This window comes from Scyliorhinus torazame, chromosome 8 (genome assembly GCF_047496885.1).
Source record: "Scyliorhinus torazame isolate Kashiwa2021f chromosome 8, sScyTor2.1, whole genome shotgun sequence".
Taxonomy (NCBI): domain Eukaryota; kingdom Metazoa; phylum Chordata; class Chondrichthyes; order Carcharhiniformes; family Scyliorhinidae; genus Scyliorhinus; species Scyliorhinus torazame.
This window is the reverse complement of record NC_092714.1, coordinates 153,121,712-153,137,003: the sequence shown is the minus strand read 5'-3', so window position 1 is coordinate 153,137,003 and position 15,292 is coordinate 153,121,712. Positions and strand designations below refer to the sequence as shown.

The 15,292-nt window shown below is 47.3% G+C and overlaps 1 protein-coding gene across 1 annotated transcript in view; it reads right to left on the bottom strand.

Moving 5' to 3' along the window:
- The window catches only part of vwa8 (von Willebrand factor A domain containing 8), a 625,928-nt gene that overhangs the window by 238,970 nt on the left and 371,666 nt on the right, over nt 1-15,292 (bottom strand). Inside the window, exons 24-25 of the mRNA XM_072514383.1 lie at nt 10,427-10,546; nt 4,688-4,893 (exon numbers count right to left, since the gene is read on the bottom strand). Of these exons, the coding sequence (XP_072370484.1) occupies nt 4,688-4,893; nt 10,427-10,546 (326 nt within the window). The remainder of the gene's footprint in view (nt 1-4,687; nt 4,894-10,426; nt 10,547-15,292) is intronic.

Genomic DNA, 15,292 nt, shown 5'->3' with positions numbered 1-15,292 from the left:
TGTTCCCCCATAGGGGGCAGAGGGCCAGCAGCAAGGCTACAGGGAAGCTGCCTGTCAGTGCGGGCAGCATGACCACAGTGGCAGCTGCCTGTCAGTGCGGTCAACATGACCAGGAGAACTGTTGGCCAATGTAGGAAGAAGACCAACGACCTCCTCCGAGCTGCAAAGGTAGGTTGCTACCTCTCTCCTGACATCAGTACCGCTTCCCACCCCTCAAATTCCTAACCCAACCCTACCAAATCAGTGGCTGACACCCCACACCCTCCCCACCTCCGACCTTCGTGCTTGTTCCTCAGCACCCCCACCAGCGCAACCCCTTCATTTCAAATTCCGGTGCCCACGCATGCCACCTGCCATAGGCCCCCGATCCATCAAGTAATCAGCTCATAATGCCCTCTCTTTGTCTCCACAGGAGAAGATAGCCCATAATAAGCGGGAAAGGGCCAAGACGGGAGACAGAGTACAAGATCTCCAATTCCTCACCCCCTACGAGGAACGGATCCCAGAGATCGTGGGATTGACCGTGGAGAGAGCAGTCACCAACAGCGAGGTTGGTCTGCACCGCAGAGGTGAGATTCAATTGCCCCTTCATCAATTTGGCCTGTCTCAAATTCATGCCAAACAAAATGATCCTTCCCTCTCACTGACCACATGTCCATTCTCTCTCAGGATCTCCATCTGATGGGGCCAGGCAACCTGGAGTCGTCCCCCAAGAAGCCACCTCGGGGGAGGCCACCATTGAGGCATCACAGCTATCACCCCCACCTTCCACCAACACAGAGACACACACCTCGGTGGGCGGCATTATTGGACAGACCTTTGGGGCACAATCTGATCAGCACCACACAGTTGCTGATGCATCTCAGGTGGAGGCAGGAACATCTAAGGAAGTCAGGAGTCGGAGGTCCACTGAATCCCAGAACTCAGCTGAGTCCCAGTCAGATCGGAGCCTCTAGACAAGGTTATCCTAGAGCTGATGCTGATGCTAGGACATGACCATGAGGTTCAGGAGGGGATGTCAACAACATTTCAATGAGTGCATTGCCAACTGGAGGAGTCCCAAAGGCTCCTTTGGGAGATGTGCAGGAGATGATGCCGACAATGCGTGGCACTGAGGTCAACACTGCTTGGATAGTGACCGCAGTGAAAAGCCTGCAGCATGCGGTCAGTGTCATTGGTGGTGTCCAAGGCATGGCTCAGTCCGTGACGACCATGGCTGAGGGCCTTGACGTCATGTCCCAGTCGATGAGGGACATGTCCCATATGCAGGTGTTAAAGTGGGAGTTTGGTGACTGAGGGAACGAGGTGAGGAGGGAGCGAGGTGCTCCTTTCATTTCCTACATCTCCTCGAAGAGCATGAGGGGAGCCGGGAGTTTACAAAGAGTGCAGCTGACTGGGAGCAGAGTTCTGGAGGGCGGAGTTCCAGCCGGAGAGTAAACAGAGTAACTGACAGTGCAGCTGACTGGGAGCAGAGTCGTGGAGGGCGGAGTTCCAGCCGGTGAGTAAACAGAGTAACTGACGACAGGGGGAAAAAACTGAAAAAGTGACACAACAGGAAAGCTGTGACCTGATTGGTTGGTAGGGAATCTGCACTCAATTTTAAAGTAAAACATTGTTAAACTAATTAAACCTAATTAATTAATTACTTCATCTTAAGTACAGAGTTATCTAAACTAGAGGCAGGAGATTACTGTATTTAGCATTTTACATTTAGAGTAGAAATCTAGTGCTCGGAAGCAAATAGTTAACTGTAACTTATTTCAATTTAATAAGTATTTATTTATAAATTAAGTTATTAATTCGTTCTAGAAATGGCAGTTAGAGGGGTAAAATGCTTCACTTGTGATACGTGGGATGTCCATGAAGTTTCCAGCAGTCGGGACAATTACATTTGCAGGAAGTGCATTCAATTGCAGCTCCTCACAGATCACATGGATTGGTTGGGTCAGCAGTTGGATTCACTTTGGAGCATGCATGTGGCAAAAAGGGTCATAGACAGCAGTTTTAGAGACGTGGTTACACCCAAGGTGCAGGCAGACAGATGGGTGACCGCTACAAGGTGCAGGTAGTCAGTACAGAAATCCATTGCAGCTGTCCCCCTCTCTAACAAGTATACCATTTTGGATGCTGTTTGGGGGGGGGGGGGGGGGGGGTGCTAACAGGGGAAAACAGCGACACCAGCCAAAGCAGTGGCACCATGGCTGACTCTGTTTTTAAGCAGGGAGGGACAAAGTGCCGGAGAGCAACACTTATAGAGGACTCTATAGTCAGGGACACAGATTGGCACTTCTGTGGATATGAAAGAGACTCCAGGACGGTATGTTGCCTCCCTGGTACAAGGGTCCAGGGTGTCTCTGAATGGGCAGGGGACATTCTGAAGGGGGAGGGTGAACAGCCAGAGTTTGTGATATATATTGGTACTAATGACATAGACAGGAAGAGTGATGATGTCCTGCAGAAGGAGGTTAGGGAGAAAGTTAAAAAACAGGACCTCGAGGATTGTAATCTCGGGATTACTCCCTGTGCCACGTGCCAGTGAGACTAAAAATAGGAAGAGAGTACAGCTAAACATGTGGCTAAACAGCTGGTGTAGGATGGAGGGTTTCAGATATCTGGACCAATAGGATCTCTTCCGGGGCAGATGGGACCCGTACAAGAAGGATGGGTTGCATGTAAACTGGAGGATGTTGTGCTTTCTTCTACTTGTCTTTTCTGTGGCTCTGTTTCAATTATGGCAATCAGTGAATTTGCCCTTCTTTCTGGGTTATCTATGTCCTAATGCTTAGAGTCGCCAGGTACCGAATGATACCACCACAAGTTTCAACCGGCTATCGATCAAAGAGCCAAACACCAGTTAGTTAGTTCAAGGTCAAGGGTACTTTATTTACACACAATTAGTCATGCAACATAAACACTACTAGTTAACTACACCTATCGACTAAGACAACCTGTACTTAACTTCGGGCACCCGGCTTAGGTCAGAAAACAGTGGCCGCTGTTCAATTCTCGATCTATCGGGTTCGAAGGAGTAACTGCTGCTCAGCTGGGCTCATCCGTCTGGTAGCGAGCATTGAACTTGGACTTGCTTCTGGTGTTGCTGCACTTGGCGATGGCCGTGACCGGGGTACCAGGACCAAGAGAGAGCGAACATATGGCGAACTCTTCTTCTTATACTCGGGGGGTTTTCGGGCACTTTTGGGTGGTCCTTCGATTTGGGCTTTACTAATTGGGTGATCCCTGATCACTCTGTTCGATTCCTTAGCCAATAAGTGGGCGTCTCCTAAGCGGTCACTGACCCCGTTGTTTGCGTTTCACTTGGACAGGGAGTGGCGCCGAAATGTCTGGGACTGTCCCGGTTGCTTGAGTACCTGTCCTTTGTTTTGATGAAGATGGGCAATCAAATGCTAATCGGCCCCATTAAAATGCTAATTGGACGGATTTTCGATACCGTCTGGGTTTCTTGCTGACAAATATGCATTTCAGGCTCTGAGCCTGCCTGAGTCTTGGCTTGTCCATTTTACCCGCCAGGCTTTGCGTGTTTCTCTGTACTTAGTTGGAAATGGCCATCCCAGTGGCTGCAAGGGGCATAAATATCCTGTCTGCGAGGTTTGCTGATGACACACAAGAGGGTTTAAACTAGTGTGGTGGGGTGTGGGAACCAGAGCAATAGGTCAGAAGGTGAAATAACTGAGGGAGAACTAGAGAATAGGGCCAGTAAGACTCGGAGGAAGAGTAGGACGGGAATTGAGAGGGGGGGTGTGAGCTGACTGACAAAGCTCGTCCTATGAGAAGCAGGGTGGATTAGAGTCTCCCTGGTCCTCCGGCGTACTCCAGATCCTTACCACCCACCTGTCCCCCACCCTCCTGCTCTGGTTTCCTCCCACAGTCCAAAAATGTTCAGGTTAGGTGAATCAGCCATGATCAATCCACGGGATTACAGTGATAGGGTGGGGGAATGGGCCTGGGAAAGTGCTTTTTCGGAGTCGGTCCAGACTCAATGGGCCAAATGGCCTCCTTCTGCATTGTAGGAATTCTATTCTATGGACCAGATTTTCTCAAGCTTAATTGAGGGATAAATATTGACCAGTACACGGGGGCTAACTCCCCTGCATTTTCTCGAAACAAAGTCATGGGGTCTGTTGTATCCAGTAGTTTAATGTTTCACCCAAAAAAACAGCACCTCCAGCTCTCTCGGTACTGTACTGGGGTGTCAGCCCAGGCCTTTTTCAATTAAGACTGTTAAGGTATTTGAAGGATGACGGTTCGTGGGCTGTTTTCGAGTCTGAGGAACAATGGGGTTATAAAACAACGGTCTCAGGGTTGGATAACTGTTTCCTTTTTTTATATTCGTTATGGGATGTGGGTGTCGCTGGCTGGCCAGCATTTATTACCCACTCCAGAGGGGGGTGGGCGTTAATCACATTGCTGTGGATCTGGAGTCCCATGTAGGCCCAGACCAGGTAAGCACTACAGATTTCCTTCCTTGGATAGGTTTTTACAACAATTCACAGTGATCATCATAAGGCTTTTGATTCCAGATTTTTATTGAATTTAAATTTCACCATCTGCCATGGTGGGATTCGAACCCAGGTCCCTCCAGAGTATTACTCTGGGTCTCTGGATTACTAGTTCAGTGACAATACCACTACGCCACTGCTTCCCTTAGTGAATACCTGAGCTCACATACCTGCAGATGTTTTACAATATTAACAACCTCCCTTGTTGAATAAGGGTAGGTTATGGTTCCTTGATCAGCCATATTTCTCAATTCGCCAAAGGCAGAGACAAGCTTTTGTAGAACTTGCTCTGGGACATCAGGACCATACTGTCGAAGCATGGCCAGTTCAGAGTGGGGTTTGGGATTGTCAACTGCATTGCAGCTAAAAATATCACCTGTTGAAAAAGGAAGAAAAGAAGGTAATACATCACATGTTTGAAAGGTAACAACTGCCAGTACAAACCTCATTTCTGAGCGATCATTTTACAGGGTACTACTCCCACTGTGAAGTCTCGCTCCTTGGGGCTCTGGCCCACTGAACTGCTCCAATATTTCACCAATATTTCACCGTGCTCCCCACCGGGGTAACGACCTCCAAAACTGACCCTTATTATTGTAGAACTTGCTCTGGGACATCAGGACCATACTGTCGAAGCAGTATCGAAATATATCGAAACTGATATATTATTTCATATCATTAATTTTATACCGTGGCTATTCTGTAAACGTTTTCTTGCAACAAGTGTTTGGGGTCTGGAATGCACTGCTTGGAAGTGTGTTGGAAGCAGGTTCATTCAAGGCATTCAAGAAGGCATGAGATGATTACTTGAATAGAAATTCACAAGGAGCTACAGGCAATTCTACTGTATCCATTGTAGCAATAGATACCATTTTATAACCTCAAATCCCTACAATGCTAATATCAAGTGGCCCTCTTTACAAATTAACAAAAGATCTTTGAAACACTGCAATGCAAATATTGGCTGATCTGATGTGGTAGACAGTACAGAAGTGTATCACCATCATCTGCTCGTGTAAAGATGCACTTTCACAGATTTCATTAACGAACACGAAAGGAATTTATTTTTAAAAATTGTACAGCCAAATTTAAACTAGTGTGGTGGGGTGTGGGAACCAGAGCAATAGGTCAGAAGGTGAAATAACTGAGGGAGAACTAGAGAAAAAAAAATTTGGGAGCCAAAGCTAGCTGGAAGCATTGGAAAGGGTGCAGAGGAGATTTACCAGAATGTTGCCTGGTATGGAGGGAAGATCGTATGAGGAAAGGCTGAGGGACTTGAGGCTGGTTTCGTTAGAGGGAAGAAGGTTAAGAGGTGACTTAATTGAGGCATACAAGATGATCAGAGGATTGGATAGGGTGGACAGTGAGAGCCTTTTCCCTCGGATGGTGATGTCTAGCACGAGGGGACGTAGCTTTAAATTGAGGGGAGATAGATATAGGACAGATGTCAGAGGTAGGTTCTTTACTCAGAGAGTAGTAAGGGCGTGGAATGCCCTGCCTGCAACAGTAGTGGACTCGCCAACCTTAAGGGCATTTAAATGGTCATTGGATAAACATATGGATGATAAGGGAATAGTGTAGATGGGCTTTAGAGTGGTTTCCCAGGTCGGCGCAACATCGAGGGCCGAAGGGCCTGTACTGCGCTGTAATGTTCTATATTCTATGTAAGGACTTCATGGTTCTAAGAGGTCTGTTAGTCAATATGTAGTTTTTACCACCCATATTGATATTTTTTGTTTTGACAGTGGTGAATGGGACTTATTTAGGGTAGGTAGTTAAGACAATGTTACTGAGGTTGTCCATATTAGGCATATATAAAAATAATTACTGAGGCATCCTGAGTTTACAACTGGGCCCTGCCGTTATTAAATCAGTTCCTTTGCACAGACACCTACTAACTGCCATCAAATACTTTCTCAATGTCAACTGCACTCAATACTTAAAACTATTGAATTCACCACGTTGGCGGAAATGGAAAGGAAAAAAAATGGTATTTTGTTACAACTACCTAACTTTAAATACTGCTGGTTGAAAGCAGGTCTCAGGCAGCCAGTTATGTCACTTTATGGGCAGCAAGGTAGCGCTGCTGCCTCATGGCAACGAGGTCCCAGGTTCGATCTCGGCCCTGGAGTTTGTACATTCTCCCCGTGTCTGCATGGGTCTCACCCTCACAAGCCAAAAGATGGGCAGGGTAGGTGGAGTGGCCACACTAAAATTACCCCTTAATTGGGAAAAAAATATAATTGGATACTCAAGTTTATTTTTAAAAAGTCAGCTTATGGAGCAGTGTATAAGAGGCAGGCAGAACTAAAATCCTCTGGGAGTGTGGCGCTCAAAATCTGGTTTTCAATGCTGAACACTTGTGAGGGTGATAGAATCTGAGTAAAGTCTCAAGTGCTCATTTTGTTTTTCTAGTCTTCCCACCAAAGTTTTCTCATTTCTCAAAATTAAACTCATTCTGCTATGTGCTTGCCTAATCAACCTATCAACATCTCTTTTTAAAAAAAAAAATTTTTTTTATTCTCCTTTTTCACATTTTCTCCCAAATTTACACCCAACAATAAACAATAATCAGTAACAAATATGTCAATCCCCATATCAATAACAATCCCATCCTCCCACCAAACCCCAAACATTAGCCAGCATGTTCACATAAACAAATGACAAAAAGGAATCAGGAATCACCCATAGTCACCATTAACACACACCGCCCCCCTCCCCCCAACCCTCCCACCCATCCCCCCCCTCCCCCAACTAATGTTCGATGTTATCCAGTTCTTGAAAGTGCATAATGAATAATGTCCATGAATTGTAGAACCCCTCCATCCTTCCCCTCAGTTCAAACTTAACCTTCTCAAGAGTCAAGAATTCCAACAGGTTCCCCCGCCACGCCAGGGCACAGGTTGGAGAGATTGCTTTCCAACCCATCAGGATTCACCTTCGGGCGATCAACGAGACGAAGGCTACAACATCTGCCTCCCCACCCGTTTCCAACCCTGGCTAGTCCGACATCCCAAATAGGGCCTTCCCCTCAGTTCAAACTTAACTTTCTCGCGAGTCAAGAATTCCAACAGGTTCCCTCACCACGCCAGGGCACAGGGTGGAGAGGTTGCTCATCAACCTATCAGGATCCGCCTTCGGGCGATCAACGAGGCGAAGGCTACAACATCTGCCTCCGCACCCGTTTCCAACCCTGGCTGGTCCGACACCCCGAATATGGCCTCCCCGGGTCCAGTTTCACGTGCACCACTTTAGAAATTACCCTAAAAACCTCCTTCCAGTAATCCTCTAGCTTTGGACAGGACCAAAACATATAAATGTGATGAGTGGGGCCCCACCCGCAACGTTCACACACATCTTCTACTCCCTCAAAGAATCGGCTCATCCTCGCCCTCGTGAGATGTGCTCTGTATACAACCTTCAGCTGTATCAGCCCCAACCTCGCGCAGGAGGTGGAGGCATTCACTCTCCAGAGCACCTCACACTAGAACCCCTTCTCCATATCCTCTCCCAACTCTTCCTCCCACTTTCCTTTGATCCCTTCCAGTAGTGTCTTCTCCTCTTCCAAAATAGTCCCATAAACCGCTGACCCTACCCCCTTCTCCAGTCCCCCTGTCGTCAGCACCTCCTCCAGCAATGTGAAGGCCGGCTCCCCCAGGAAGCTCTGTATCTCCTTTCTGGCAAAATCTTCAACCTGCATGTATCTAAACATTTTCCCCTGCTCCAACCCATACTTCGCTTCCAACTACTTCAGTCCTGCAAATCGACCCCTAAGAAACAAATCTTTTAGTGTCTTAATCCCCTTCTATCAACGTCTCTTTAAAGCATCTTTGTGTCCTCCCACTACACTTGAGTAAACTTGGATTATATTATACTATCCCCCTTTACTAAGTCATTGATCTTGATTGAGGAAGGACATTCTTGCTACTGAGGGTTTCCAGCAAAGGTTCACCGGAATAATTTCCAGAATGGCAGGACTAAGATATGAAGAAAGACTGGATTGAGTGGGCTTGCACTCACTGGAAATTAGAAGAATGAGAGGTGATTGCTCAGAAACATATAAAATCCTGATGGGACTGGACAGGTGAAATGCAGGAAGAATGTTCCCAATGTTGCGGCGTCCAGAACTAGGGGTCACAGCCTAAGAATAAGGGGTAAGTCAATGTTTTGAGTCCATACGACCCTTCTACAGAACTGAAAAAGGATAGAAATGTGATGGAGAAGGGGGTGGGGAAGAATGGAAAGTCAACGATTGGTCAGAGCTGAGGAGAGATTGACAAAGATGCCATGGACATGACACAAAGGGGCTGTACATGGTGCCACCAGGGACTGAACAGTGTTAATTGTGATAAAGGTGGGATAGCAGAATGTGTTGACAGAAGAGCAAAGGTCAGTTGCTCAGTGGGAGCAAAACTGAACTGAACAACAACCCGTTTGTCTAATGTCCATAACCTCTCTGTCAATCTCTCCACCACAGCAACCGCCCCCCCCCCCCCCCCCCCCCCCCCCCCCCCACAACCACCACCACCCACCCCAGTATATAATCCACCACATTTCCATCCCTCTTCAGCTCTTCAGAAGGGTCATACAGACTTGAAATAAATATTAACTCTCTCCACAGATGCTACCAGACCTGCTGAGTTTATTCAGCATTTTCTGTTTTTATTCCTCAATCTCTCCTCCTCAGACAACTGTGCCACCCCAGGGGTGAATCTCTGTTGTACTCACTCTGTGGAAAGTGTATCCTTTTCTTAGATAAGGAGATCAAAACGGTACACAATACTCCATGTGCAGTCTCATCAAGGCTTTATACACTTGCACTAAGATATCTTTACTTCTGTAATCAAATTCCCTCGTGATAAAGGCCTACATACCATTTGCCTTCCTAATTGTTGCAGCTGGATGCTGGTTTTTAGTGAGTCAAGAACCAAGACACCCAGGTCCCTGTAGCCACCAACACTTGTCAAACTCTTACCATGTGTAAAATATTCTGTCTTCTGCTTTTGCTGCCAAAGTGGTTAACTTCACTCTTACATTCCATCTGCTATATTCTTTCCCTCTCACTGGCCCTGCTCAAGTCCACCTGAAGCCTCCTTGAATCTTCCTCACAACTTTTATTCTCACCTAATTTTGTGTCTTCAGCAAATTTTTGAATATTCCATTTGTTCTCTACGCAGACATGGGGAGAACGCACAAACACCGCATAGTCAACCAAGGTCAGAATTGAAGCCGGTTCCCTGGCGTTGTGAGGCAGCAGTGCTAACCACTGTGCCACCGTGCCGCATGTTGGAAAGTGTGTCAACTCCTCAAGAGGGCACAGAGGAGATTTAGCAGAGTGATACCAAGGATGTGGGAAATCATTAATGTGGAGAGTCTGGAGAAGCTGAGATTGACCTATTTATAACAAAAAGTTTAAAGAGGGAATTTAATTGAAGAGTTGAACATCATAAAGGGCTCTGATGGAGCAGAACGAGAGAAACAGTTTATATTGGTGGGAGAATCAGTAACGACAGGAAACAGGTCTAAGAGAATTTGCAATAGAACCAACAGGGTAATGAGGAGAAATAATTTTGCACAGCAAGTTATCCAGATCTGGAATGCACTGCCTGAAAAGATGGAGGAAGCATATTTCTTGAAAAAGTTACCTTCTAAAACAATTCCACATTTTGCACTTTGATGGTATTTGTAAAAGGTGCCTCCTTTAACGTTTCATGAGATCAGACTAAAAACCAAATAAAAAGCACAGAAATTGCTTACAAGTGAATGGAAACAAAATAAATAACTCCTGCTTCCAGAACTGATACTACCATCTGAATGACTACATACATTGAGAAAACAAAGTGTGGCTGTTCCTTTAAATCACACATACTAAAGAAATTTTAAACGAACGGATGAGTCACATAACTTACCCAAAGCACCAAAGAAATCGTTACCCAAAAAGGGAAATCCTGGCCTGTTAGCCAGGACAATCATTCGGAAATCTGGATGAACGCCAATCACATTAGGTCTTTCTTCTGCACTGGCGGGATCTGAAATATCAGCATGTAATCTGTCACATTACTCAGCACAGGATTGCATAATTGAGTAGAATTTCTGTCTTTCACACAACATCCATTCTACTTTTTTTTTTTAAACACAAACTTTATTAGATGAAACTGAAAAGCCATAAAGGTCTAGACTTTCTGCTGGAGTTATGCCCAGTGTAACTCAAGGAAGGAAACAGAACAAGAGCCAAGTGTCCCTGCTGATTTCATCTGTGGGAAGTGCACCCATCTCCAGCTCCTCAGAAACCGCATTAGGGAACTGGAGCTGGATGAACTTCGGATCATTCGGGAGGCAGAGGTGGTCATAGATAGAAGCTTCAGGGATGTAGTTACTCCGAAGAATAAAGATAGATGGGTGACGGTGAGAGGGGCTGGGAGGAAGCAGTCAGTACAGGGATCCCCTGTGGTCATTCCCCTTAGTAACACGTATACTGCTTTGGATACTGTTGGGGGGAGGGGGGGGGGGGCGGACTTACCAGGGGTAAGCCATGGGGTACAGGTCTCTGGCACAGAGTCTGTCCCTGTTGCTCAGAAGGGCAGGGGGGAGAGGAGCAGAGCATTAGTCATTGGAGACTCCATAGTTAGGGGAATAAATAGGAGATTCTGTGGGAACGAGAGAGACTCGTGCGGTTGGTGTGTTGCCTCCCAGGTGCCAGGGTCCGTGATGTCTCGGATCGTGTTTTCGGGATCCTTAAGGGGGAGGGGGAGCAGCCCCAAGTCGTGGTCCACATAGGTATCAACGACATAGGTATGAAAAGGGATAGGGATATAAGGCAGGAATTCAGGGAGCTAGGGTGCAAACTTAGATCTAGGTAAACAGAGTTATTATCTCTGGGTTGTTACCCGTGCCACGTGCTAGCGAGACGAGGAATAGGGAGAAAGAGGAGTTGAACACGTGGCTACAGGGATGGTGCAGGAGGGAGGGTTTCAGATTTCTGGATAATTGGGGCTCATTCTGGGGTCGGTGAGACCTCTACAAACGGATGGTCTACACCTGGACCAGAGGGGTACCAATATCCTGGGGGGGAAATTTGCTACTGCACTTCGGGAGGGTTTAAACTAGTTCAGCAGGGGCTTGGGAACCTGAATTGTAGCTCCAGTATACAGGAGGTTGAGAGTAGTGAGGTCATCGGTAAGGTTTCAAAGTTGCAGGAGTGTACCGGCAGGCAGGCAGGGTGATTTAAAGTGTGTCTTCTTCAATGCCAGGAGCATCCGGAATAAGGTGGGTGAACTTGCGGCATGGGTTGGTACCTGGGACTTCGATGTTGTGGCCATTTCGGAGACATGGATAGAGCAGGGACAGGAATGGTTGTTGCAGGTGCTGGGGTTTAGATATTTCAGTAAGCTCAGGGAAGGTGGTAAAAGAGGGGGAGGGGTGGCATTGTTAGTCAAGGACAGTATTACGGTGGCAGAAAGGACGTTTGATGAGGACTCGTCTACTGAGGTAGTATGGGCTGAGGTTAGAAACAGGAAAAGAGAGGTCACCCTGTTAGGGGTTTTCTATAGGCCTCCGAAAAGTTCCAGAGATGTAAAGGAAAGGATTGCAAGGATGCTTCTGGATAAGAGTGAAAGCAACAGGGTAGTTGTGATGGGGGACTTTAACTTTCCAAATATTGACTGGAAACGCTATAGTTCGAGTACTTTAGATGGGTCCGTTTTTGTCCAATGTGTGCAGGAGGGTTTCCTGACACAGTATGTAGATAGGCCAACGAGAGGCGAGGCCATTTTGGATTTGGTATTGGGTAATGAACCAGGACAGGTGTTAGATTTGGAGATAGGTGAGCACTTTGGTGATAGTGACCACAATTCGATTACGTTTACTTTAGTGATGGAAAGGGATAGGTATATATCGCAGGGCAAGAGTTATATCTGGGCGAAAGGCAATTATGATGCGATGAGGCAAGACTTGCCTCATCGATGATGCATCGGATGGAGAGGAAAACTGCAGGGGATGGGCACAATGGAAATGTGGAGCTTGTTCAAGGAACAGCTACTGCCTGTCCTTGATAAGTATGTACCTGTCAGGAAGGGAGGAAGTGGTCGAGCAAGGGAACCGTGGTTTACTAAAGCAGTCGAAACACTTGTCAAGAGGAAGAAGGAAGCTTATGTAAAGATGAGACATCATTACACAAAGGTTCAGTTAGGGCGCTCGAGAGCTACAAGTTAGCTAGGAAGGACCTAAAGAGAGAGCTAAGAAGAGCCAGGAGGGGACATGAGAAGTCTTTGGCAAGTAGGATCAAGGATAACCCGAAAGCTTTCCATAGATATATCAGGATAAATGAATGACTAGGGTAAGAGTAGGGCCAGTCAAGGACAGTAGCGGGAAGTTGTGCGTGGAGTCCGAGGAGATAGGAGAGGTGCTAAATTAATATTTTTCGTCAGTATTCACATAGGAAAAAAATAGTATTGTCGAGGAGAATACTGAGATTCAGGCTACTAGACTAGAAGGGCTTGAAGTTCATAAGGAGGAGGTGTTAGCAATTCTGGAAAGTGTTAAAATAGATAAGTCCCATGGGCCGGATGGGGTTTATCCTAGGATTCTCTGGGAAGCTATGGAGGAGATTGCTGAGCCTTTGGCTTCGATCTTTAAGTCATCTTTGTCTACAGGAATACTGCCAGAAGACTGGAGGATAGCAAATGTTGTCCCCTTGTTCAAGAAGGGAAGTAGAGACAACCCCAGTAACTATAGACCAGTGAGCCTTACTTCTGTTGTGGGCAAAATCTTGGAACGGTTTATAAGAGATAGGATGTATAATCATCTGGAAAGGAATAATTTGATTAGAGATAGTCAACACGGTTTTGTGAAGGGTAGGTCGTGCCTCACAAACCTTATTGAGTTCTTTGAGAAGGTGACCAAACAGGTGGATGAGGGTAAAGTAGTTGATGTGGTGTATCTGGATTTCAGTAAAGGGTTTTATAAGGTTCCCCACGGTAGGCTACTGCAGAATATACGGAGGCATGGGATTCAGGGTGATTTAGCAGTTGGATCAGAAATTGGCTAGCTGGAAGAAGACAAAGGGTGGTGGTTGATGGGGAATGTTCAGACTGGAGTCCAGTTACTAGTGGTGTACCACAAGGATCTGTTTTGGGGCCACTGCTGTTTGTCATTTTTATAAATGACCTGGAGGAGGGCGTAGAAGGATGGGTGAGTAAATTTGCGGATGACACTAAAGTCGGTGGAGTTGTGGACAGTGCGGAAGGATGTTACAAGTTACAGAGGGACATAGATAAGCTTCAGGGTGGGGCTGAGAGGTGGCAAATGGAGTTTAATGCAGAAAGGTGTGAGGTGATTCATTTTGGAAGGAATAACAGGAAGACAGAGTACTGGGCTAATGTTAAGATTCTTGGCAGTGTGGATGAGCAGAGAGATCTCGGTGTCCATGTACATGGATCCCTGAAAGTTGCCACCCAGGGTGAGAGGATTGTTAAGAAGGCGTACGGTGTGTTAGCTTTTAATGGTATAGGGATTGAGTTTCGGAGCCATGAGGTCATGTTGCAGTTGTACAAAACTCTGGTGCGGCCGCATTTGGAGTATTGCGTGCAATTCTGGTTGCTGCATTATAGGAAGGATGTGGCAACATTGGAAAGGGTGCAGAGGAGATTTACCAGGATGTTGCCTGGTATGGAGGGAAGATCTTATGAGAGAAGGCTGAGGGACTTGAGGCTGTTTTTGTTAGAGAGAAGAAGGTTAAGAGGTGACTTAATTGAGGCATACAAAATGATCAGAGGATTGGATAGGGTGGACAGTGAGAGCCTTTTCCCTCGGATGGTGATGTCTAGCACGAGGGGACGTAGCTTTAAATTGAGGGGAGATAGATATAGGACAGATGTCAGAGGTAGGTTCTTTACTCAGAGAGTAGTAAGGGCGTGGAATGCCCTGCCTGCAACAGTAGTGGACTCGCCAACACTAAGAGCATTCAAATGGTCATTGGATAGACATATGGATGATAAGGGAATAGTGTACATGGGCTTTAGAGTGGTTTCACAGGTCGGCACAATATCGAGGGCCGAAGAGCCTGTACTGCGCTGTAATGTTCTATGTTCTATGTTCCCACTCATCCCTAAACTGTGGGCATTTTCTGGGCCAAGTACGACGGGGGAGGGTTAAGTGCGACAGGGTGGAGGAGTAGGTGCGACAGGGTGGAGGGGCAAGTGCGACAGGGTGGAGGGGTAAGTGCGACAGGATGGAGGGGTATGTGCGGCAGGATGGAGGGGTATGTGCGGCAGGGTGGAGGGGTGTGTGAGGCAGGGTGGAGGGGTGTGTGCGGCAGGGTGGAGGGGTGTGTGCGGCAGGGTGGAGGGGTGTGTGCGGCAGGGTGGAGGGGTGTGTGCGGCAGGGTGGAGGGTATGTGCGGCAGGGTGGAGGGGTGTGTGCGACAGGGTGGAGGGTATGTGCGGCAGGGTGGAGGGTATGTGCGGCAGGGTGGAGGGTATGTGCGGCAGGGTGGAGGGTATGTGCGGCAGGGTGGAGGGTACTTGAGACAGCGTGGAGGGGTAAGTGAGACAGGGTGGAGGGTACTTGAGACAGCGTGGAGGGGTAAGTGAGACAGGGTGGAGGGGTAAGTGAGACAGGGTGGAGGGGTAAGTGAGACAGGGTGGAGGGGTAAGTGCGACAGGGTGGAGGGGTAAGTGCGACAGGGTGGAGGGGTAAGTGCGACAGGGTGGAGGGGTAAGTGCGACAGGGTGGAGGGGTAAGTGCGACAGGATGGAGGGGTATGTGCGGCAGGGTGG